This window comes from Hemitrygon akajei, chromosome 22 (assembly GCF_048418815.1).
Source record: "Hemitrygon akajei chromosome 22, sHemAka1.3, whole genome shotgun sequence".
NCBI lineage: Eukaryota > Metazoa > Chordata > Chondrichthyes > Myliobatiformes > Dasyatidae > Hemitrygon > Hemitrygon akajei.
The window spans coordinates 53156029-53182312 of NC_133145.1; the positions used below are offsets into that span (position 1 = coordinate 53156029).

The 26284-nt window shown below is 40.7% G+C and overlaps 1 protein-coding gene across 1 annotated transcript in view; it reads left to right on the forward strand.

The window, feature by feature from the left end:
* Positions 1-18099, forward strand: part of timp2a (TIMP metallopeptidase inhibitor 2a) — an 89318-nt gene extending 71219 nt beyond the window's left edge. Inside the window, exons 3-5 of the mRNA XM_073026244.1 lie at positions 287-395; positions 9132-9256; positions 14055-18099. Coding sequence (XP_072882345.1) covers positions 287-395; positions 9132-9256; positions 14055-14252 — 432 coding nt within the window. The 3' untranslated portion in view covers positions 14253-18099. The remainder of the gene's footprint in view (positions 1-286; positions 396-9131; positions 9257-14054) is intronic.
* Positions 18100-26284: the final 8185 nt, after the last annotated feature.

Sequence of the window (26284 nt, forward strand, 5' to 3'; positions counted from 1 at the left end):
ATTAATAAAAAGAAGAAAGTGATAAATGATTTTGAGAACATGAGTTGTAGAGTCCTTGAAAGCAAGTCCCTAAATTGTGGACTCAGTTCAGCATTGGGGTGAGTGAAGTTATCCATGCCGGTTCAGGAGCCTGATGGTTGAGGGAATATAACTGTTGAAAAGTGGTGACATTTTTTAATAAAGGATATTTAATCAGTGGATTTCACAATTGCCTATGTCTTAACCAAATTGCCCTCCTGTTTTCTGGTATTCCACTAATTTAATAGGCAAATTCCATTGTTTACAGATGTTCAAAGGACCAGAATACAATATTGAATATATTTACACTGCCCCTTCATCAGCAGTGTGTGGAGTCATGCTCGATACAAGTGGGAAGAAAGAATATCTAATTACAGGTAAGTACATGCTTTTAATTTCAAGACTGCTGTCAAGATTTAAAGTTAGTTATGGTCTCTTCGGGGATCTCTGGAAGAATTTGCTAGAAAGTGAATATGAGGTCAACTTTGCTGTTTAGTTTTTTGGTTTCATTAATGTAATTGGACAAGCTTAGAGTGAAGACTCAGTGAAAAGCCTCCTGGGAAGGTGGGAAAAAGCCAATAATAAATTGCCTTCTTGTACTCTTGTCATCTCCAGGCAGTAGATTTGGTGCTGTGTTAAGAGCAGCCATGATGTTGCCTGCTGAGTAATTGATGGTAAGGAGATAGTTAGGACATAGGAGCAGAATTAGGCCATCGGCTATTGAGGCTGCTCCACCATTTGACCATGGCTGATTTATTTTCCCTCTCAACCCCAATCTCCTCCATTCTCCCCTTAAACTTTTGAGACTTGGCCTCCACAGCTTCATCGCCCTCTATCTCAAGAAATTCCTCCTCATTTGTGTTCTGAAGGATTGTCCTATTCTGAGGCTGTGCCTAAACTTTACAATAAACAGTTAAGTTCAAAGAATCTGCATTGTTTCTTCACATTCCACCAACCGGGAAACCAAATGGTTTTTGCAAATGAAACTGCAATTTACTTGCAAGTCCAATTTGGTGTACTGTATTCAGTACCTACAGTATAATTTCCTCTACACTGGGAAAGCAGACTGGGTAATCAGTTTCCCAGTTCCAGAAAATTAGTTTCTGGAAATTTGAAATGAAAACAGAAAATGCTGGTAACACTAAGAAGGTCAGCTAGCCAAGGGTCTCAATGAATTGCTGACTGCTTCTTTCCACAGATGTTAGCTGACTTACTGAGTATTCTTTCCCCCGCCCCCTTCTCTCTTTTAATATTCCCCATTCTCACTCCCCCTTACATCTTCTCTTCCCCTCACCTGATTATCACTTCTTTTGGGTCCCTTTCTCCCAAGGTTCATTCTCCTCTCCTATCAGATTCCCTCTTCAGCCCTCTATCTTTTCCACATATCACTTCCCAGCTTCTCACTTCACACCCACTTCCCATTTACCTTCCCCCTCCCCATCTCCCTTCCCCCTCACCTCTTCACCTATCACCTTCCAGCTTGTACTCCTTCCCCTCCCCAACCTTCTTATTCTGGCTTCTTCCCCCCCTTCCTGTCTGCTCTTGACGGCTCTCAGCCGGAAATGTTAACTCTCTATTTGTTTCCATAGATCTTGCCTGACCTGCTGAGTTCCTCCAGTACTTGGTGTGTGTTTAGTATTTTCTGTTTGCATTACAGACTGAGTAACAATTGAGTGGAGTGCCTCTGTTTGGGAAGTGTGACTCCGAACTTCAAGCTGCCTGCCACTTTAATTCTCTGTCGCGCTACGGCTCTGACTGTTTACAAAGTTCCGTTGAAGCCCGACATTAGCTTACGGAACAGCATTTTATGTTCCATTTGGGAATATTGCAGCCTTTGGGACTCAACACAGAATTCAACCTTTAAACATTAACTCAGTCTCCCTATCTTGTTTTGTTTCCGATCTCCAGCTGCTGATGCGTTGTGCATCTCGAGTGCCAGCAAATTCTTTTTCCTTCCCTCTGACTATTCCTGCTGACAAGATGGCACCAAAAACAATGTTTCCATCTCTTAGCTTTACCCCTCCCCCTCCTGTCTTCTCCTGTCATTTCGGATCTGCCCTTCCCACTTTCAAATCTCTTACTGTCTCTTCTTTCAGTTAGTCTCGGCCCGAAACGAAGACTGTACTTTTTCCTGTAGATGCTGCCTGGCCTGCTGCGTTCCACCAGCACTTTATGTGTGTTGCTTGAATTTCCAGCATCTGCAGATTTCCTCGTGTTTGTTTCACCTGCAAAGCTGACTTCTCTGTCACCACCTCTCACAGCAGCTTGTTCAGTTCAGAAGACACGTTAACGCTGTTTCCACAGATGTTACCTACCCTGCTGAGTGATCAAATATTTCCTGTTTTATATGTGCTTTACAAGTCAAGTCATCAATCATCATCATCAACATCATCTCATATTGACATGGGTGATCATGGTCTTATCCATGACCATGATTGTTCTTGGCAAATTTTTTCTACAGAAGTGGTTTGCCATTGCCTTCTTCTGGACAGTGTCTCTATAAGACAGGAGACCACAATGATCTGGCATCCATGGTTGCGTAACCAGGACTTGTGATAAGCACCATCGCACATATGACCGTCCACCACCTGCTCTCATGGCTTCACGTGACCCTGATCAGGGGCTAAGCTGGTGCTGCATCTTGCCCAAGGGTGACCTGCAGGTTTACGGAGGGAAGGAGTGCCCTGCCCTTCCTTTGGTAGAGACGCATCTCCACCCTGCCACCCATCAAGTTAAGGCAGCCAATTTAATTACAAAGACGAAAGATTCTACAGATGCTGGAAATCCAGAGTAACACACTGAACACTAGAGGAATTCAGCAGGTCAGACAGTACCTAGGGAAAGGAATGAAGAGCTGATATATCGGGCCAAGACCCTTCATCAGCTCTGGAGAGGAAGGGGGAAGAAGCCAGAATAGGAAGTTGGATGGGAGGGGAAGGAGTACAAGCTGGCAGGTGATAGATGAGTGGGGGAGGAGGAATTAACCAATTTAACTTTTCGTTTTAAATAAGATCCCTGGCATCAAGTTTCCTGCAGAACTTAAAGCCAAGTTTCTGATCATTTTAGAAGTTTGTGTTTAGTGTTAGACTTTGCACTGTGGACTTCACTGGCAAAGTTGGCACCGATGCACATCGCTACTCCTACCAAAGATGGTGGTGGAAAGCCACCTTCTGGATCTTTCGTCGTCCATCTTGGTGAACATGTCGTTTTGTTATTGGGAAGAAAAACTCAAGAATTTTGCCCCCATGAAAATGAACAAATGGCAATGCATATCCGGATTAGAATGGGAATTCACTTGTTTCCCTGGAGATTGATGGGGTGTGTGGGAGGTAATTTGGGAAGATTGTGTCTTACTTATCCCATTTTTTGCTGGGCGTTTTTGCTCACTTTGTATATATTTTTTCTGTGACTAGGTATGGTGTAGATCTCCTGTTTTGCGAGTTTGATGTGGTGCATGCAAATAGCATCCTCATTGGGGTTGGGAGAGTATAATTCAATTCCTAAGGTTGGAGATGTTCTCTGAGAGGGCAGTGACATTGATTCCCACCAGTGGAGATTTTGCAGAGAGTGTGTTCATGGTATCTCTCTAATAAAATGTGGTGGCTGTTATGGGTGCTCCATATCACTGAAGTGTACAGGACAGCAGAAGTTACTTCTGTGGGCTCGAGGTCTTAATCTTGGCTTGATCGCCAGATCATCAACTCAGTGAAAGACTCCCTTTGGTTTGCCTGCAAGTTGTTGGCTTGCCAGCACATCAAGATGTCTGTGGACGAATGCTGCCGACTGGCACGTCCCAGGCAACGTATGTGCTGATGGACGCACTGAGGCTTGGTGTAGCCACTGCAAGGGCTATGTGGGGAAGGACCAGAATGCAGGGTTCTTTTGCTACTGGAGTGGGAGAAGCTGGTTTGAGTGAGGAATCCCCTTAATTATTGTAATAGTGTACATTGTACTAGCCCAGACAGCTACATGAGTGGCAGCAGTGCTACTGATCTGTAGGAATGTAATAGAACAGTACCGAAAGCATTGACTATAAATGTAAAGAAAGAAAAACCATTGCATGGTTTATTCTTGTAAATAATCTCTTTTTAGCTTATAGCCAAAATTTTTTTGCAAATAAAAGGTGATGGTGAATACCAACATTCATTGAAAGATGAAATGTCAAAAGTGTGTCAGAGTCTCGTCACGGACCTTGGTGAACGATCTTTGTTTTGAGAGTGTTTATGGTAAGGTCCACTCTCCTGCATCAGCGAACGTCACGCAAGCACTGCCTGACCATTGCAATTGAAGTACCAAGTTTGGAGTGGCCTTGATTCTGAAGCAGAGACAACGCAGGTTTGTCATTTTCCCATTTATCCTCACCCAAGAGAAAAACTGTTAGATGACAAAGGCTGTCTGACAACGGTCTTCATCAAGATTCATTAAAATCACAGCGTTCATGCCATCACGTAATAGAATATTGTCAGATAAACATAAAGGAGAGTTCTAAACCCCAGTATGGATATTGGCAGCTGTTGGATTATTCTTGCAATATTTATAAGAATAAACCATGCTATATGTCTCTGTCCAAGTGAGATACCACACGGCTGCCTGGACCATGACAGCTATTGGATTAAACTTAATCCATTTTCATTGTCATCAGCCAGACCCCAAAACAACAGCAACAAGACCATAAGAAACTATCAAATATTGACAAAAAGAAGTACATGCTGAAGTATTCAAGAACTTTAAGACTATTGTTCTTCTCAAGCAATACTCCATGGACAACAGGAACCACAATATGTCTGTGGTGCCTGGACTGCCTTAAAGTCCAGCATGTCACATCTGTGGAGAGACTCTGGCATCTCCGTCAAACTGCGGAGGTCTAAGAGCTAAATGCAAAAGCAAAGTGTTCCTTGACTGGAGACCCTCAATGTATCAAGGGGGAGGAAGAAACAGCTTTATAGACACCCAATGGCAGTAGTGCAATAGGAAATTGGAATTGGAAATGGTGATGAATCTGTGGAATTCATTGCCCAAGGTGACTGTGGAGGCCAAGTCATTGAATATATTTAAAGCACAGGTTGATGGGTTCTTGATTAGTAAAGGTTATGGGGAGAAGGCAGGAGAATGGGGTTGAGAGTGATAATAAATCAGCCATGATGGAATAGTGGAACAGACATGGGCCAATTGGCCTAAGTTTACTTCTGTGTTTTATGGTTTAAAACTCATGATCCAGAGATAGGTGGTGAGTATAAAAAGAGCAAAATGTCTGCCGAGTCATTGACTGCCTCAACCTGAGTGGATTCTTTAGCACTCCCAAGACCAAGCACTCCATTAAGAGCCAACAATTGAGGTGAGATCACCAAGGACAGGCAGATGATCAACACCAGCCAGAAGCAGCATTATGAAAAACTCCAGAACTGTAACTCTGTCTTGGTGCCAGTGACCTTGATCACATCCCATGGCATATTACTCTGTCCAGCCTTGGCCCTGCCCCAAGCAGCAGAATGTTGAAAATAAATATCAAATGAGGAATGATGAGGTCTCAAGAAGATAATATCCCTGATGTTCTAAAACATGGTGGGGAAGAACTTCAGATACAAATCCACAACCTTCCCTCCCGTGTCTGGGAAGAGGATGACGTGCCAAGGAACCACAGAGATGTCATATTCATGACCAGCTTCATGGAAAAAAAGCTAAACGTGATATTGGTAATCCCAGGGTGGTCTACTTGTTTTACTGCCCATCCACGTGAAGGTCCATTTGAAGAATAATGGATATTATCTTCAATATGCAGAAACACTAGATAAATGCAGGGAATAGCTTACATGATGGATGCCAGGATGCATCACTATATATGTCCTCAATCTACTTCCTTCAGTGACCAAGAGCTGTTGCCTGAGTTGCATCTTAAAGAAAAATGGATATGATCTTCGATATGCAGAAACACCAGATAAATGCAGGAATTAGCATTAACCACCATACATGACTTCACAGAAGCCATGGGCGCTGTACAGATTTGAGGGGTATCCTTCTCATAGCTCACTGATGTCACAGATTCATCTCCTTACTACATCTACAAGATTCTGGACTGCGTGCTGGTGGTGAATGGAGTGGATTGATGGACAGTTGAGCAAGGAGACCCATTGTCCAAGGTGGCATTTAGCTTCGTAAACTGCAACAGCACTCACCCATACGAGTGTTGGAAAATATCTTGAAATGGTTGGAATGGCTTGATGAACTGGATGGTGAGACATTCATCATAGGGTACCCAACCTCTGAATCTCTCTGGAGGTCCACTATTCTTTGATAGATTAAGCTTTTTTCAAAGGTGGCTTGACCCAGAATGTTAATGGTGAGGTGCTCAGTTATTGTCATAGCCTTAAATGGTAGAAGACTTGGTTGTGCACCAGTTGGAAATGGTAATTTACCGACAGAAGTTAGCACAAGTATAACCTTGAATACATCAGCCCAGGCTTCTTTGGAGACGGAAAGATGGTAAGACTTACCACTGAACACTTCTCAGCTTATGATGTCAAGGAGGTCACAGAAGCAGTTAAACTATGTTGGATGTGGCTCCAGGAAGTTCCTCCAGCATTGTCTGGAACTGTAAAGGCAGATCTCCATCAATCATCTTCATTTGTATCATGTAAAGCTCCAATCAATGGAGAGGATTATCCTCAGCTTTATGGACGGATTTACTTGGGTTGTTCTGTCAAATATTGCCAATACCCATAAGTCCCATTTTGATTTTGGATCTCAGTCCCAGTAGTAACATTTCCATTTTGGCTGTAAGTGAGGTGCTGATCTGTCAAAGGACTTTTTTCCTTTCCAGTTAATGCTTGTGTAGGGCCCTTATATGGAAACTCGGTAAAATGAGCTGCAGCTGGAAAGGGCACAAATCGAAGAATTTTGGTCGGAAGAATTATTGACCATCTCACAGAACTGAACAACACACTGCAGTTCCCTGAAGGACACTGAAGGATGTTCTGAATTTCAGCGGGTGACCATTGTCACATCTCACGGGAAAAATGCAGCTCACTGCCGATACTTGACAAACTCTGTAGAGCTTAAAAGTTGTGTAATCCTGAACAATCTTCACTCCTTTGGCGATCAATGATGGCATCGCCAAAGGAGTGAAGATTGTTCAGGATTACACAGCTTTTTAGCTCTACAGGATTTGTAGAGCTAGTTTGTTTTAAACTGAAAACTGCGGCCTCCATTTTTCATTCTATCAATTAACATTTGGAGACAATGGGAGATTAAAACTGAATCCGTAGTTTCAAGATTCTGACTGTTAGTTTTTAAACTAGAGGTTTTTTTTTTAAACTTTTAAAAATTTGATATATTAAAGGTGATTTATTTTTTTATTTTCAAAACTCTTTTGCGCACGTTGTGTGGCTGATTCCTTCACTACTCCCAGATTGTTGAAATGAAAGTCCTCCTTTTGTGCAGCTGGAAAGACTGAAGTAAAATGATTAGATTATTCCCAGCTCTGTTGAGTTGAGTGCAAGTCAGTAAATTAACGTCCATACTTGCACACTTGGAAAGTTTGTGAATGAATTACAGGTAACTGCAGAGTTTGGGTTTGAGGTATCTAGTATAAAACTGGAATTAATCAACAGGGAGCCTGATGTAGATGATGGGTATAGGAATGTATCATCCACAGCACCAGGACATTGAACAGGTTTTGTAGCCTGGGGAAAAGTACACACTCAGGACAACAAGTACTTATTCGGGTTTTAATTCCTTTATTTGTTTTAAATGTTTTAATGCCAGAAGAGGGTCTTAAAACAAAACAAACAAATTTACAACCAGTTCCTGCCGTCACAATCTCAGTTTAACCTTCGATCCACACCCTTGTGTATCGACAAATTGCGTATGCAGTGTAAAAATGCATAAAGGAAACCACACACAACTACAGTAATACAAAGCTAATACGGTAGTGGCAATTCTGAAGGAACACAATACAAACATTAGAATCGCCCCAACCCTGTACCTTATACACAGCAGCAACAATGTAAGCAAATACACCTCATGTAAGACGTCTACTCCCACACGTGCTTAACTTCCAAACAGAGACTAAACATTCACGTTACACTGTTACATTCACAATCAGTCATGATGCAACAAAGTTAGACAAAAGGTACACTTTGGCACAACTTTTACACGATATTGCCTGGTAGTTAAGTTACAAGAAGGTTGACCTACTTGGCCGGTGAGGATCTTTGCAAGCCACACTATCCAGTGCTGATGCCTTCACTCGCGAAAATCTAAAGCATCCACATGTAAAACATGTCAAATTATAGATATTCTCAATTTGCCAGCAAGCATAAACGAATTCACATGGATATCGTCAATTAATACTCGCCTTTCCTCAGCATGCCCGGTATCTCTGGGAGGAACTTAATCCCAAAGCCCCACCAGCTTCTTTTGCAGAAAACAAAATGGTCTCCCCACTATATCGCACGTGCATAATGACATCACCATCTCCCCTTAAAGGCACAGACAACTATTCTAGGATTACCCAGATGGATGCCTTATACACTTTTAACAATAATGAATGAGATTGGACGGTCACCTGGTTACACAGGAATGAAAGCCACTCTATGTGAGCCTTTTCACCAGAAGGTGGCCCACCTTCACCTTTTCTGAGGCCAGCTTGGGAAAGGAAATGCTGGAGGAACTCAGCAAGTCATACAGTATCTATGGAGGGGTAAACTGTCGATGTTTTGGGCCGAGACTCATCATCAGATCTCAGACGGAAGCTTTTATTGTTTATTTCTCTCCATAGATGCTGCCTGACCTGCTGATTTCCTCCAGCATTGTGTGTGTGCTGTTCAAGATTTCCACCATCTGCAGAATCTCTTGTATCTATGACTTGACCAAATCCCACAAAAAATTAGTAAATTGAGGATAAAGGAAATGGTAAATTGGACCACGCCCTTCATTATTTACAATCTACTACTTGTCAAGGACTTGCAAGTGTATATAAAAGATATATTTGTTGTATGTCAGTTTGACACAACAACCTCAAGTTCACTTTGATTTAGGCATTGTAGTCAGTGTGCAAAACTTTATTCAGTAATTGTCAATAAAAATAACCTGGGTTCATTTTAATATACCCACAGGCAAACTGGACAAGGATGGAAAGATGCTAATTACGCTCTGTGATTTTATTTCTCAATGGGAAGTGCTAACTGCTACACAGAAGAAGAGCTTGAACCAGAAATACCAATCAGAGTGTGATTGTAAGGTAAGGAGCAAGTGGCATGGAATTAAAAAATACTATGTAGGTGACAATGAAATTGTAATGCACATGCCTGGTCAATTGGTGCTTCCTTAGTCAGACTGGTTCCTGCTTCCCCTCTCGTCTCCAATTGCCATTGAATGCATCGACACTCAGTGGCCAGTAGTACCTCCTGCACCTAATAAAGTGGTCTCTGAGTGTATGTTCGTGGTCTTCTGCTGCTGCAGTCCATCCACTTCAAGGTTCAACAGGTTGTTCTTTCAGAGATGCTCTTCACCACATCACTGTTCTAACCCGTGGCTATTTAAGTTACTGTCACCTTCCTGTCAGCTTGAAGCAAACATGCCATTCCCCTCTATCCTCTCTCGTTAAGAAGGCGTTTCCACCCACCTTATGAACTCTAGGGACTGATGTGCATGAAAATTCCAGGGGATCAGCAGTGTCTGAGATACTCTCACCACCTTGCCTGGCTCCAACAATTATTTCATGGTCAAAATTATTAGATCACATTTCTTCCCTATTCTGTTGCTTTGGTCTGAACAACTGAACTTCTTGACCATGTCTGCATGCTTTTATGCAGCGAGTTTTTGCCACATGATTGGCTGATTAGATACTTGCATTAATGAGCAGGTGTACCTAATAAAGTGGCCACTGAATGGAAGGCAATTAACTTGTAATATTCATGTCTGGTCAGTTTCTTTGTTAAACTGGTTCCTGCTTCCCTTTTTCTCTCCAAAATCCATTCATGTGAATGTATCTATTTTCAAGTAGCCCCATTCAGTGGACATTCAGTTAACCAGAATTCTTCACTTGACTGTGGAAAGAATTATATAAAGATTTAACTTGGAGGTCAATGTACAGATAAGGAACAAACTGTACATAAACACCATAATGTATTTACAATGTAAACAGCATTTTAAAACGTGATTCAGTGATGGGGGTAAGAGATAGAGGGGGGTGGGGTGGTGACCTAGAATGGTTGATCAGATTAATTGCCTGGGGGAAGACATTTTTATATGGTGTGAAGTTTTTGCTTTAATAGCCCTATAGCACTTTTCAGAAGGGAGCTTTAGGAAAAAGGTAGTTTGCTTGGTGGGAAGTGCCAAACTCGTGTCAAATATAGAGGCCTGATACAGAAATAACAGAAAATGCGGAAAATACTCAACAAGTCAGGCAGCGCCAGTGGAAAGGGAGACACACGAGAGACCAGAATCTGGAACAACAAACAATCAGCTGGAGGAGTTCAGTATCATCTGTGGGGAGGGGAAAATGCTTAACCTGGAACATCGGCACTTCCTTATTCCCCCACGGATGCTGCTTGACTCGCTAATTTCCTCTGACAGATTGTTTGTTTCTCTGGTGAAAAAATTAAACCATTCTGGTCAATAAATGTTATGCCAGTTCTTGCATTTTCAGAACTTTGTACTGAAACCCAGCCGGTTATTGGGTGCAGTAAAAAACAATGGGACATTTGTGAACGTTTGAGTAGACTTGTACAAAAAGCACAAACCTTGTATGTGGGTCTTGCAACCATTTAGTAAAAGGCCTAGACAGAGTGGACTTGGAGAGGATGTTTCTAATAGTGAGGGATTCTAGGATCAGATGGCACAGCGTCAGAATAGAGGAATGGTCATTTAGAACAGAGATGAGAAGAAATTTCTTTCGCCAGAGGGTAGTGAATGTGAAATTCATTGCCACAGATAGGCCAAGTCATTGGGTATATTTAAAGCAGAGGTTGATTAGTAAGGGTGTCAAAGTTAACAGGGAGAAGGTAGCAGAATAGAGTTGACAGGGATAATAAATCAGCCATGATAGAATGGTAGAGCAGACACAGTAGGCCAAATGGCCAAATTCTGCTCCTATGTCTTATGGTCTTATAGATCTTATCTTGAGATTTAGGACAACTAGTGGTTTAAGAAAAGAAGAGAGAAGAAGAAATGCTATAAATGGAGAGCTTTTTGTGAGGCCATGCCTGATATCGATAATACTGTTCTAGTCTCTATATTGATAGTGGCTTATTGCCACATGTACCAAAGTATAGTGAAAAGCTTGTCTTGCATATTGTTCATACAGATCAAATCATTGCACTATGCATCAAGCTAGAATAAGATAAACAATAACAATGCAGAATCATTGTTTGGATGTTTTGCTTTGAGGAGATTAAGGTTCCACTAATACTGGAGTTGGGAGGGGGGGCTACTTCCTTTCAAACACTAGAGATTCTGAGGGGATGTGTGATATACTTATAACAACACATAAGGAACCTCGGAAGTCCATGTCAGCTCCTAGTAAAATCATCCCTTTCCATTCTCCCTTAGTTGCTCACCCTGTGATTTACTCCCTCTTAATGATGCCCACCAGCTTCCTTGATTGTTTTTTTTGCCATTAGTTTAGCCGACCATCTTTGGGATGTCAGAAGAAACTCACATGATCAGAGAGAATGTGCAAAGACAAATCGAACATCCAGCACAAACACTCAAAGGCAGGATCTAACCCAGGTCCTTCAGTCTACTGTGTCAATGTATTGTGGCAAGGCTCCCTTTCACTCCAAAACTCAAGGAACAGTAATAGGGGAAAGGTTGGACAGGCTGGGACCTCTTTTCCTTGGAGCATAGGAAACTGCAAGGTGATCTTGTAGAGGAGTATAAAATCATTAAGGGTGTAGACAGGTGAATTCACTCAGTATTCCCACAGGGGGAAATCAAGAATTTTGCGCCATAGGTTTAAGATGAGAGGGGATAGATTGAACTGGAACTTGAGGGCAATTTTTTGTACATCAAGGGTGGTATGTGGACTGGGGTACCAGGGGAAGTGTTTGAAGCAGGCAGAATAATGATTTTGAAAAATGGATGGACAGGAAAAGTTCACAAGTTTATGGGCTAACTGCGCCAGCTTGGATGGAAACCGTGGTTGGTGTGGACCAGTTGGGCCAAAGGATCTCTTTCCACACTGTGTAATTTTACCTAATGATCAGGTGCTGGGATGTGAAGGAGACCTGGACTTCGTAGAGTTGTACTTCTGTGCCACAGAGGTTTGGAGATGACTCATCACTAGAGATGCTCAAGGCTAAGATGAATAGATCTTCTGGAAAGATCTATAGACACCAAGGGATTTAGGTGTTGTAAGGCTCATGCAGAAGGTGCAGTTAAGGTCAGGGTAAGTGATCTATTTGAGTGATAGGGAAATCCCAATGAGACATACACTCTAATCCTGTCCTTTGCTCCAAGAACTCAAGAATATAAAACAATATTATTCTGTGTAAATGCTCTGAAAGGCTGAATTGAGTATTTTAGGTACTGTGAGGAAACCAGTAGAGGGTCACACAGACCATCAACACTAATTCCTCTCAATTTCTATTTACTACGTCCACTGATTCTCTTAATTCTGGGGGGGTCTTGACAGGTTAGATGTGAAGGTTCGCGTTTTAAGGAAGAGGCTAGAATTGGGGTTCATTATTTAGAGCTAAAGAGTTGCCATTTTAAAACTAAGATGAGATGAAAACTATTTACTGCGAGTTGTGAGGCTTTGAAACTCTGTTCATCAAAGGGTAGTGGAAATGGGGAAAAAAGCAGAGTTCGATAGATTCTTGACAAGCGCGAATGCAAAAAAGGGAGTAGTAGGTGGTCACCGGACTTTTCCAGCCTGTTCCACGATTGAATATGATCATGGCTGACCTACACTCAGTGACCACTTTAATAGGTACAGGAGTGGAACCCAGCGTGGTCTTTGGCTGCTGTAGCCCAACCACTTCAAGGTTTGACATGTTGTGTATTCAGTGATGTTCTTCTGCACACCACTGTTCTAACGCATGGTTATTTAAGTTACTGTTGCCTTCCTGTCAACTTGATCCAGTCTGGCCATTCTCCTCTGACCTCTATCATTAACAATGCATTTTTACCCACAGAACTGCAGTTCTCTGGATGTTTTTTTGTTTTGTTTCTTACACCATTCTCTGTAAACTCTATAGACTGTTGTGTATCGAGTACTTTCATAACCTTCCTCTTGACTAGGGTTTTTTTTTTCTTCTTTTCGGTCCCTTGCTTTCAGCTCCCTTTTTTTTCTGGTAGTAGGCATTATTATCCTCTGTTGCTAAGTGTATTCACAGTCTGGGAGTTTGACTGTCCTGACTTATACTCTCTATATTGTGTTGTGGTCGGTCTGGAGTTGTTGTTGTTTTTTTCTTGTGTTGTGGGACTTGGGGAGGATACTAAGCTTACTTGTCTTTAATTTAGGTGCTTTTTTGTTAAATTCTCTTCCTTTGTAGCATATTGTTATTGTATGCTTAATTTTGCACTGTATTAATGTTCCTCATTGGGATTTGGGGTTTTTAATTTGTAAAATGTTTTGAAAAACTAATAAAAAAAAAAGAAAAAAAAAAAAGACTTGTGCATGAAAATCCCAGGATACTGGCAATTTCTGATATACTCAAACCACCCTGTCTGGCACCAACAATCATTCCACAATCAAAGTTACTTAGATCACATTTCTTCCCCATTCTGATGCTTGATCTGAACAACATCTGAACTTCTTGACAATGCATGCTTTAATGCACTGGGTAGCTGCCACAGGATTGGCTGATTAGATATTTCCATTACCGAACAAGTGTACCTAACACAGTGGCCACTGAGTGTATGGTCAACTCCTCTTCTGTAGCAGTTCCTCAAACTCAGTTCTTCATCACAAGCTCTGTTGCTGATTTCTTCACATCAGTTTATATCAATGTGCATCAAAATGAAATGGGTAAACGGGGCAATAGTTCGCAGACCGCTTGTCATTTAATAAACTGTTCATCCTTCTCCATTAGATTGTCAGGTGTCCGTCTGCCCCCTGCTACATCACCTCTCGAAGCGAGTGCCTGTGGACAGACTGGGTGACTGAGAAAAGAATTCAAGGACGTCAGGCCCAGCACTACGCTTGCATTAAGAGGAGAGACGATTCCTGTGCATGGTACCGTGGTGTGACGCAACCCAAGAAAGAGTTTCTGGATGCAGAAGATCCGTAACTTTATTTCATCCAACTCTCCTTTCATTGGAAAGTAAACACGAGAAAAAGTGTTGTCTATAATCTGAAAAAAAATGTAACCCAAATTTCTCTGTCCAGTATAGCAGATCTGTTTGCTTACTGTTTGGTGATACCTGTACGTAATAATGGCATATACTTATATTTCACATTTGGCATCAACTGTGCAGTGACTGCATTTCTCTGGCTAAAAATAGAAATGCACTTTTGTTTGTTACAGAAAGCTGCAGCATTGAAAATATTTGGTACAAGTCTGAGTGTGTTTTTAAAAGTGAGGATTGACTCCTCAGTTTTGTAAGTATTTTTACCCCTTTGAAGACGTAGAATAAAGCATTTGCATTCATGTCCAAAAATGATACTTTCCCCTCATTTCATTTTAGGAAATGCTGTTTTTCTTTTCAGATTCTGGACCATTCTCGAACAAATTTAATAATCTTGTCACAGTAACTTAACAATACTGCAGTTTTAGACTTTGCATGATGGAAATGTGTTGCAAGCTGAAAATAATAATAATCTACGCTGAGAGTCTTAATATTTATTCCTTTTGCAATGTAATAACTTTCATACTTCAATTATAGTTGTCACAATATCTTCTGATTTTAAAGTTAACCCAATATGAGCCATGATATTGATTATCATTTAGGCCATAATTATGTTTTGATTTATGATAATCTTTAAGTTTTTAAGTGCTTTTGTTCATCAAGTTTTTTGTTTTGGGCATGTAACTGCTACCCCTTTTACATCTGGTAATGTTTCACAGCCAGATGCAGAGTAACATTTGCAGAATTATCCCTTGGCTTTCTTAACATAGTCAGATATCCCGAGGTGCTTCACAGAAACATTATGATTCAAAATTTGACCAAATAAGGAGATAATAGGAGAAGTGAACTAAAGCTTGCTTTAAGGAGTGACTTTCAAGAGGGAGATAAATTTAGCAAGTGAATACCAAAGCTTAGGACCTCAATTTGACAATTCTCAAGTCAAAGTAAATTTATTGTCAAAGTAAAATCACAGTGAACCAACGAAACATTTTTGCTTCCTTTCCTCTCTAATTAGTGTTTATTAGGACAGCTATGATCTGGAACTGCAATACAATTAAACAAACTACAATGTTTGCAGTCCGAGTGAAAAGAATTTTATCCGTCTGAGATTTAACCTTGTGTATAAATCCACTATTTAACAAGTGACTTCACCCAGTTGTCTGCTGATATGGTATTTTCATCTCTAGATTTTTGAATAATATCTAGTTGATTAAAATAAAATCTGCAGTTGGAAAGGTATTCATATTCTTTGGCTTTCTGATTGGGTGCAGCAATCTGAAGCTTTACTGAGTTCTCACAGCCATTTTGTACCTTGACTCTTCAGTGCCCCATGTAGGGAGAGTCACCAACAATCTAAATTTCTTCACATCCTCGCTGAGGAATATTCTCCACCTTCCACCTCTGGAGAATACAGCCGCATGAGGGACCATTTCCTCTGATGTGAGAATCCAAAGCAACAGGGAGTAATCCTGAATCTGAAATCTGGTCCTTCAAGAGAGAATTTTGGAAGCATTCCATCACAGCCAGTGATAAACGTTTGGAACTCTTTCTCCAAAAAGCTGTGGATGTTAGATCAGTTGAAGAGTTTATTTTTTATTTTGAGCTGTTGTTCCAAGTACTTTTATCTCCTTCACCCCATTACCAAATGATTCATAATATTTCAGTGAATCACATGGCATAATAGGCTAATTTTTGAATGACTTACTTAAACCCACCCCTACTGGGACATAGGACACTGATAGCAGCTCGCCAGTGTCATCTGCCCTTGGCCAGTCCCTCAAGTTGTCCCCAGGTGTAGCCTTCTCTCTCCCAGGAATGAGGTGTAGGAAGGTTCTGCTTGCACTTCTGTAGCTCTAGGTTTTTACGGGATGGGTTTGCTAGCCCCATGCCCAACCACACTTTGTGAACCAGCAACTATTTTACACACTGTGCAGTGCGCCACAAGTTAGTGCAGTGTTAATGGCATTACAGCCAAAGTTAATTGTTGGAATTGTCAAGGCTCTCTGGCAGGGGTTCCCAACCTAGGGTTCATGGACTCCTTGGATAATGGTAAGGCTTCGTGGCTTATAAAAGGTTGGGAGCTCCTGCTAAGGTAAATAGGATTTTTTTTTAACGTGACCATCATAAGAAAAAGAGCAGTATTTCCATATCAGACTGTCTGTTTTTAAGCTATCAGAAGCAAAGTGGTATTTAAGGCAATGGCAAGTGTTAGGTGTTTGCTGTATGAATAAGTTCAAAGGTAGAGTGCAAAAGTTAGAGATCTGAAATAAAAATAAATAATTCTGGAAAGACATGGAAGACTAGAGAGCAGCTCCTGTACAGAAAGGACCAAAGGGTTCACAGTTCTGTTCCATCACACCCCCTTGAATAAAAGTCCAACCTTTTCACAGACATTTACTGATCTGATGGGAGCCCCCATCATTCCTGCCTTTATAGTCGTGCAGTAGCATTATTTTCAGAAAAGCTAGAAATTTTTAGAGAACTAGTGTTCTGTTGCAAATTAAGTATTGCCTCTTGAACTGCAGTATTTAATCAGTTCTCAATATTCTGCGTATGTCACCAGTTGGAGGGAGACATTTTGACATGATGTTGGATGCCAGTGGGGTTTTCAATGGGGAGAAATTCCAGTCAGGTCAGGAAGCTAGCCTTCAGGTTTGACCGAGTTATGACAGGAACAGGCATTCTCTGCGTTCCCAAGAAGCAGGTTGGCATTTCAAATTGGTTAGTAAATCTCAACCACTTTATTTAACCCACATTACAGACTTTATTATGTGAGGCAGATTTTCCTAGGACACGTAAGTGGATCACAATGGTATTTCCTTTGTTCAGGAGAGGAAACATCAAGTTTTCCTGGAAAAATCCTCTTACTTTCCAAACAGGCCCAGGAATGAGACAACATTCCTGCACACCCAGAGCTTGTGACTGGAGCTACTGTTTCTTCAATCTGCTCCAAATTATTTTCCATTCTGTCATTAATATCTACATAGTGAGCTTGTCATTGGCTAAAAGACTCACACAACTTCAACAATATGCGAGAAAATACCGAGTTACATATTTCCTTCCCAAAAATTCACTTCCCACCACCAACCCCATCCATCTCGCAAGTAATGCACACCAGTACGTGCCCTACTGTGTTGGAAGTGAGACGTTAAAAATTCAGTTTAGAGGAATATAAATATAGCTGACCACCATCATATTTTTCAATGCCAATTACCGGTATATTATTTAGAGGCAGACAAATCAAAGCTTTATATATATTTAAAAAACAAACTGATCTGAAACATTGAAATATTCCCAATGCACCACTAATACAGCTGCCTTGTAAATACCTCGTAAATATTTCTTTCATAATTAACAAATTCTTTAAGTATTACCAATAATAAAGATGAGCTTTATTAACACAGTGGATAGAATGTCACATACCAAAAGTTATTTTTCTACATTCTTGAAGTATCTTTGTACTTAATGCCCAAGCACTAAGATTTGATCTATTTCTTCTGTAATTCTTCAAAGTTTTATTAATAGAGTGTTTAACTTATAATTCTTTTAAAGCTAAGCCTTTTAAGTAATGTGTTCAGAAATTGCTGCCATAATTTAAGGCTTTGATATTTTGCGATGATTGTTAGAAGTTTAAAAAAGTCAGAGACTTGCAATTTGATCTGTGAGCATATAAGAGGATGATGAGAAACATTTGGCGCATGTGTTACTCTGTATAATTCATGTAGCAGATTCCATGTGGACTGAATTCATGGAATAAAAACTATTATCAAATAAAGATTTATTACTATATGTTATTGTAAAGTTTCTGTGTTAAATAGATAGGGCTTAGAAATTTTGGAAAATGGTGTAAAACAAATTTTATCAAATCCTCAGGACTTCACATACAACACCAATATTCAGTCTCATTGCATACAGTGGAAGTCTATATTGTCCTCAGCTGCTCTCCCACAAAAACTGCTTGCTTTGCTTGCAGGGTTAATTTTTACCCCTTGAATTCTTCTGTTAGATCTTGGAGAATCTGAGTTCAGAAATTATGATTTCAAAGTTTCAAGTTTCCAAGTGCATTTATTATCAGTGAGTGTATAAATTATACAATCTTGAGGTTTGTTTGCTTAACAGACAGCCACAATTCAAGGAACCCATACCCACGGAGAAAGATTTAAAAAAACACAAATCACATAAACAATAGAAGCGAGCAACAACAACAGTATTCCAAACCAAATTGAGTACTTAGATACGAATCCCTGGAGTAGGCCCAAAGCCTCTGTATTCGGTTCATTAGAGTAGCGGGGCAATTGCTGCAAAGTTCACAGACACGAAGCACAGCAGCCTTAGCATTGCGGAGAGAGAAGACCCAGACTATCTGGGCTGGCGTTTAATTTCTTCGGAGATCTAACAAAATTATTAACTTAATACTGTAGATAAAAATTGATTACAATTCTTTGTAAAATCCATCATGAGGGGACACCCCCCCCCCCCCCACACCGTCACTGAGACTGTGCTTTTATACTACTACCATCAGAGAGGACGTGCGGGAGCCTGAAGACACACATTCAACATTTTAGGAACAGCAGCTTCTCTGCCGTCAGAGTTCCCAACACCTACGATCGCTACCTTACTTTGTGCTCTCTTTTTGCACTACTTATTTATTTTTTAAAATATACTTCTAAATACTGTTGCCACAAAACAACAAGTTTCACAACACGTTGGAGATATTAAACCCGGTCCTGATCATTTCCAGCACAATCAGTTGAAAAACATGTTGAACAGAACATTTTCTCTTGGTAATTAAGAATTCTGAGGTTAACTTTGATGCACACATTATGAGTGATGCTGGCTGTGGTGTTTAAGACAAAGAAGTTTCCTTCTTGTGCTTTAACTTGAAGAAATAAGGTAGTCTGAACTTTTTAAGATCTCCCCGGGTTTAACAAAATTGCTTTGAAGGACAGGCAGTCTTCCTGCAAAGTTATCCATCTCTCACATTAGAAACCAAATGCAGAATGTATTCTACCTACGTTTTATCAACTTGTAATATACTAATTATAAGTAGATTGAAAAAACCACGGATGGATTTGCGATCACTTCCCTCAGCTACTATTTCTGCGCAAAAGAAAATCTTCACTGCAGTCGTACCATAATGATCCTAACAATGCCAAACCACATCAAATCAGCTGATTAAAATCAAATATTCAAAGTAAATTAACCAGTTAGTTGGAGCCCTATCAATGGAGATCTATTGTGGCCCAAATCCAAGGGCCTGCAATATCAGAGGCACACATTTCAAATTGGAGTTAAAGCTATTCACAGCTGCATCTCCGTTGCTAAGATCAAATGGTGCTAAGCTTCTGTGCATGTTTCCATAGAAATGGACCTTAAAGATGAGCTTTATTTGTCACATGAGCAAATATCAAAGCATGCAGTAAAATGTGTCGCTTGCACCAAAGACCAACACAGTCTGAGGATGGGCAAAGTCGCCATGCTTCTGGAGCCAGCAAGCCATGCCCGCAACTTACTAACTGCAACCCATGCATCTTCGGAGTGTGGCTGTAACCAGAGTACCCAGAGGAAACCCATGTGATCATGGGGAGAACATGTAATCTTACAGGCAGCTGTGAGAATTGAACCATGCTGACTGTTATGCTGCCTAATTCTAGGATAAATTTGGAGATTCAATGGTCAGGCTTCTACTATACTTACTGATGCTTGCAGGCAACGTTCCCTCTCATTTTTTTTTACACAGCTGCATGGAAAAACCATTGCTCTGAGCAGGAAATCTCTACACACCCTGAAAACTGCACGGCATTTTAATAAAATGTTATATAGAAGAAAATTCCAGCTGCGTGGCAACAACAGCTATGTGCTTAGGAGCATTTTGGTTACTGTGTGGCTGTGCACAAAGAGCAGAAGGAGTCTTTTCAGTCTAAGCAAAAAGTTGAGACTCAGGTGGAATCCTGTTACAACTTCACAACGAGGAGCTTCTTTTTAGTCAATACCATTTTATCACCAACTGACACACACAGAATGCTGGAGGAACTCAGCAGGCCAGGCAGCACCTATGGAAAAGAGTACAGTCGACGTTTTGGGCTGAGACCTCACGGCAGTACAGTCTTGCCCGAAACACTGACTGTACTTTTGTGTGTGTTGCTTGGATTTGCAGCACCTATAGATTCTCTTGATTATCACCAATTGGTTTTACTGGACATTTTGTGACTTTACACTGACTTGTAGTTCAAAATAATGCAATGGTACAAAAATAAAATCTATCTGAAGTCATGTTAAATATAAGGCACCATAACGGTAGAATTCCAGAAAGGCAAAATAGGAATGTCCCAATTTTCCTCAATAAAACCATATTAAACTAATTCAACAGGAATATTTCTTTTATGATGTATGACTTAACTTTAAGTTTTTGATTACAGAGTGGTATACCATTATGTGTTATGCTATAACATTTTGATCAATTTTATTACAATATATGAATGTACACAAGTTATGTTGAGATGTATCTATGTGTTGCACTCTGTAAATCTTGTTTTTTTTTCTTCTGAATAAAAATATTGTAAAAAAGAAAAAAGAAAGAAACAGGAATATTAAGAAGACAAATGCAGTCTTATCCCATAAAAGACTGATAATCTCTAGATTCAAGTACCTTAAAGTCAAGTTTTTCTAATCATGCAACATAACATGAAAGCATTCCTTCGTTTTTCAAGAATTTGGACAACACAGAACGAGAGTGTTGCCAGGACTCGAGGTTGAGAGTTAAAGAGAGAGGCTGAGAAGGTTGGGACTTCTTTCAATGATGTGTGGGCGGATGAGGGGTGATCTTACAGAGATGTATCACATTCTGAGAAGCATAGATAGGGCGAATATGCTGTCCTTTTCCCAAGTTTGGGGAATCAAGAGCAATAAGTTTAAGGTGAGAAGGGAGAAATTTAATAGGAACTGAGGGCAACTTTTCCACACAGAAGGCGGCCAATATATGGAATGAGAGGAAATGGTTGAGACAGATACATGGATGGAGACAGGCAGATGGGACTAGTTTAGATGGGAATCTTGGTTAGCATGCACCATTTGGGCCAAAGGGCCCGTTTCTGTGCTGTATGTCTTTTTGTCTGCATTTGAACTCTTCTTTTTTAATCCATGACATTGCCTCGAAATAACTTTGCCCTTGTTTTTGCACCCCGTGTAAGTTCTGTTCATCAGGAAATTCATGTACGGTATTTCTGGAGACAGACAAGGTGAACAATATACTCATTAACACACTCAGTTCCTCATCAGTAATCATAACTAGGTCATCATCATCATCATTATGTGCTGTGTTGTATGGCGTGAGTAATCTCTGACCATGATTGTTCTTGTCAAATATTTCTATAGAATTGGTTTGCCATTACCTTCTTCTGGGCAGTGTCTTTACAAGACAGGTAACCCCAGACATTATCAGTACTCTTCAGAGATTGCCTGCCTGGCGTCAGTGGTGGCATAACCAGGACTTGTGATAAGCACCAGTTGCTCATACAACCATCCACCACCTGCTCCCATGTCACCCCAAATCGAAGGCGGGGGTAGGGGTTGCTAAGCGGGTGCTACACCTTGCCCAAGGGTGACCTGTAGGCTAGCGGAGGGAAGGAGTGCCTTACACCTCCTTTGGTAGAGATTTAGCTCCACCTGCCACCCAACATAATTAAGTAGATTCTACTTTTCTTGATCTGTGTGGTTCCTCTTGGTAAAATAAGTCGCAAACCCTCTATTAAATTGCCAAGCAAATGTGACTTAAAGCTTCCTCACTGGTACATACTGTTTTGCTTCTTTGTTGTGTCTGCTTGGCTGGTCAGGGATCTGCTTGGCTGGTCAGGGATCTGCATGTGCATCTAATCAGTTGGACTACCTGCAGAAGATTTTCACCCACAGTACCTCCAGCTCCGATCCCTGCCTGAAACATACAGTAAGTTGGAACTGTTAATGACACACGAGTGGACACAAGGGTATGATTACAGGAAGGGGAGATGATGCAAAATACATTTTTCATTTTCAGTTTTTTTTATTGGTTTTAAACAAAAAAAGGATACAAATCAGAGGAGAAGTTATAACAAACACATAATGCAAAAAGTGTACAAACAACAAAAGGGATATATACTATCAAAGTCATATAATTGTATATAAACAAGAAACCACAACAACTGGCAAATCATAGAAAGAAAAAATTGGAAATTTTTGATAAAGAAAAAACAACCCCACTAACCTAACCTGAAACAAAACAAAGGAGACCGGGCAGTCCATTTGAGGATACAATTAAAAAAGAAAAAAAGAAAACATCCTTCTAGTCAGTTCTGAACCTTTATGGATGAAGAGGGACAAAATCAAAACAAACAAAAAACAACAAAAAAAGAAAATTTTACCTAAAAAAATAAAAAAGGGAAAAAAGAGAGAGGAAAAAAAGATTAAATCAAATGAAAATATTGAATAAAAGGTCACCAGGCTTGTTCAAAATTAAAAGATGTGTGAAACGTCTGGCTTCTAATTTTCTCCAAACTTAAGTTGGACATAATAGAGGAGAGCCAATGAAAAACAGTAGGTGGATTAGAATCTTTCCAGTATAACAAGATAGCTCTCCTAGCCAGTAAGGTTGAAAAGCCTATCACATGTTGAGAGGAAGCAGGAACACTTCCTGTTTCCTCTGGAATAATCCCAAAAATTGCCGTAAGTGAGTTAGGTTGTAAGTCCACACCTATGACTTTTGATAACGTTCTAAAAACATCCCTCCAAAAATTGTTTAACTTTGCACAGGACCAAAACATGTGAGTTAACGTAGCTACCTCGGCATTGCATCTGTCACAGGTGGGGCTTATGTTAGAAAACATATGCGCTAGTTTATCTTTTGCCATATGCGCCCTGTGTACTACCTTAAACTGAATTAAGGAGTGACATGCGCAAATAGATGAGTTATTAACTAGATAATAAATTTTACTCCATTGATCATCTGAAAGTGAGTGCTGAAGGTCCATTTCCCAAGCACGTTTAACCTTATCATTAGGCATCATACCAGCATTCATTAACTGTTTATATATAATGGCTGTCAATCGTTTTTGAAGTGGTTTGAGTTGAAAATGATGCAAAATACAGTGTGGACGGGGATTCCCTCCAGCTCCTGCCCTTTCCTATAAGCTAGCCTTTTGCACAGCGGCTGTGGTTGCAATGAAGGGTGTACTCATGAGATCCACTTCCCACAACCCCTCAGCAGCAACAACGTGGCATCTGCAATCTCCGCACGCAAATAGCACTGAGAATTATCATTGACTGTGCTTCTTCCTGTAGATGCTGCCTGGCCTGCTGCGTTCCACCGGCATGTTGTGTGTGTTGCTGAGAATTATTCAAGGTGGGTTTTAACCCCAGAATGGGAACAATACTTCAGATTGTTTCAAAGGTAAAATTTCACCATTCTGTTTTTATCAGTACAGGACCAAATGTGGTACACTTCTACAAACTGAAAACGGCTGAAATTGAATTTCCATCATTTTCTTTCCAGAATCAGAGTTGGGTTTGCTATCACCAGCATATGCCGTGAAATTTGTTGTTTTGCAGCAGTACATAATAATAAAAAACTGTAAATTGCAATAGGTATATATTTTGTATACATTTTTGTAGGTATATATATATTTTATTTTATTTAAGTTAAATGAAATGAATAGTGCAAAATGAGAAAGAAAGGTAGTGAAGCAGTGTTCCTGGTTTCAGTGTCCATTCATAAATTTGATGGCAGAGGGGAAGAAGCTGTTCCTGAATTGCTGGGTGTGTGCTTTCAGGCTCTTGTACCTCCTTCCTGGTGGTAGCAATAATTCCTGATTGAAACATAAGTTGGAACTGCTTATAACACCGGAGTGGGCATGAGGGTGTGATTACAGGAAGGGAAGGAGATGCCCTAGGTGATGGGGGTCCTTAATGGTGGATGCCGCCTTTTTGAGGCATCACTCCCTGAAGATGTCCCGGACACTGGGGAGGATAGTGCTCATGATGGAGCTTTGGGAACATTATGGCATTTAGAGTGTCTACCAACATTTTTATTCACTGATGTATGCTAAACTGCAAGTTGACATTTGGAACAGATTTTGAAGTGGTCCATTGTTAAGATGAAAACAAATGTCAATTTTGTGAAAGAAGTTTTATGTTTCAGCATCTTGTATCAGAATATTATAAAACTGAGGGAAAACATCCACTGAACTCTTGTACTGGCATCCACCCTCGTAATTCTTGTAATTTTGTATCACTGCCAAATAGTTTATCAGACCTAAATTAATTTTCAACCTCCATGTAGCAATGAAAATTTCTGGAAGCTCTTTCGCATACTCTTGTTACTTAGTGTTCAGATTTATATAGTGCATTGATATGAGTTACATTCTATATCTACAAGTGACTGCTTACAAAAAATACTGTGCTCCAAACAAAATCTGAAAGTCACTCAAACTTTCAAGTGAGAAAGGTCTGAATCTTCATCCATGTTTGGTTAAGTCATAGAAGGGAGGGGTATGGAGGGCTGTAGTCTAGGTGCAGGTCAATGGGACTTGGCAAAATAATAGTTCAGCACAGAGTAGATGGGCCAAAGGGCCTGTAGTGTTCTATGACTCGGTGTGTGAGGGAAGAAGTTAATTTGTTTCACCAAATTCCAGAGCACGAGCTTTGAGTGAAAGATTATGTTTGAAATCGTGACAGGAGACACAAGAGACAGCAAGTGCTGGAACTTGGAGCAACAACTTGCTGCCATAGGGGTTCCCAACCTTTTTTATGCCATGGACTAATTCCATTAAGAAAGGGGTCTGGAGACCCCAGGTTGGAAACCCCTGTGCTGGAGGAACTCAGCATATCGAAGAGCATCTATGGGAAAAATTGTGGTTGTGTTTTAGGTCAGGCTCCTCTGTCAGGGCTGTGAGTGGAAAGACGGGCTGGTAGACTTCACCCTTTCTCAGTCCACCAATCACCTCACCTTGGATCCCTGTCCCACCATACCGCTTCTCCCTTTTATACTGGTCATCCCATTCTCTGTCCTGATGAAGGGTTTCAGTACAAAATGTTGACAATTCCTTTCCTTCCACAAAAGTTTGAAATCAAAGAAAGTAAAACAGTACAGGCCCTTCAGTCCATGGGTTTGTGCTGATCATTTAACCTACTCTAAGATCAACGTAACCCTTCCCTCCATTATACTCCTCCATCTTTCTTTCATCCATGTGCCTATCTAGAAGTCCCTTAAATGCTCCTAATGTATCTACCTCCATCACCACCCCTGGCAGGGTTCTCCATACACCTACCATTCTCTGTGTGAAAAAACTACCTCTGACATCCTCTCCCCCCGCCCCCCCCCCCGTATTTTCTTCCATTATGCTCCTTCATATTAGTTAATTCCATCTGGTCTATTCACTCCAGTTCTGCCAAGTGAGTTTTTGACCAGCTTTACCAAGTGAGCTCTTCCAGTATTTTGTGTGTGTTGCTCGGATTTCCGGCATCTGCAGATTTTCTCTGGTTTGTGACCTTTCATCCTCCTTCACTCCAAAAAGAAAAGCCCTTGCTCAGTCATTGGACATGCTCTCTGATCTCCTGATAGATCTCTTCTATGCCTTCTTTAAAGTTTCCACATCCTCCCCCTACTGAGGCAACCAGAACTGAACACAATATTCCAAGAATTTGGTCTATAGTTTTGCAACATTAACTCGCGGCTCCTGAAGATAATATCCAACCCCCTCCCCCCGCCACCATCTCCACCCATCCTCGCTGCCCTCCATCTCCACCCATCCTCGCTGCCCTCCATCTCCACCCATGTGTGAAAACCAACACATCATACACCTTCTTAACCACCCTTATCCACTTGCACGGCAACTTTGAGGGACCTATGGATACGGACCACTTGACCCCTCTGTTCCTCCACACTGCTAAGAAATCAGCTAAATGCAAATTAGTATGTTTTAACATTTATTTGTAGAATCATAGA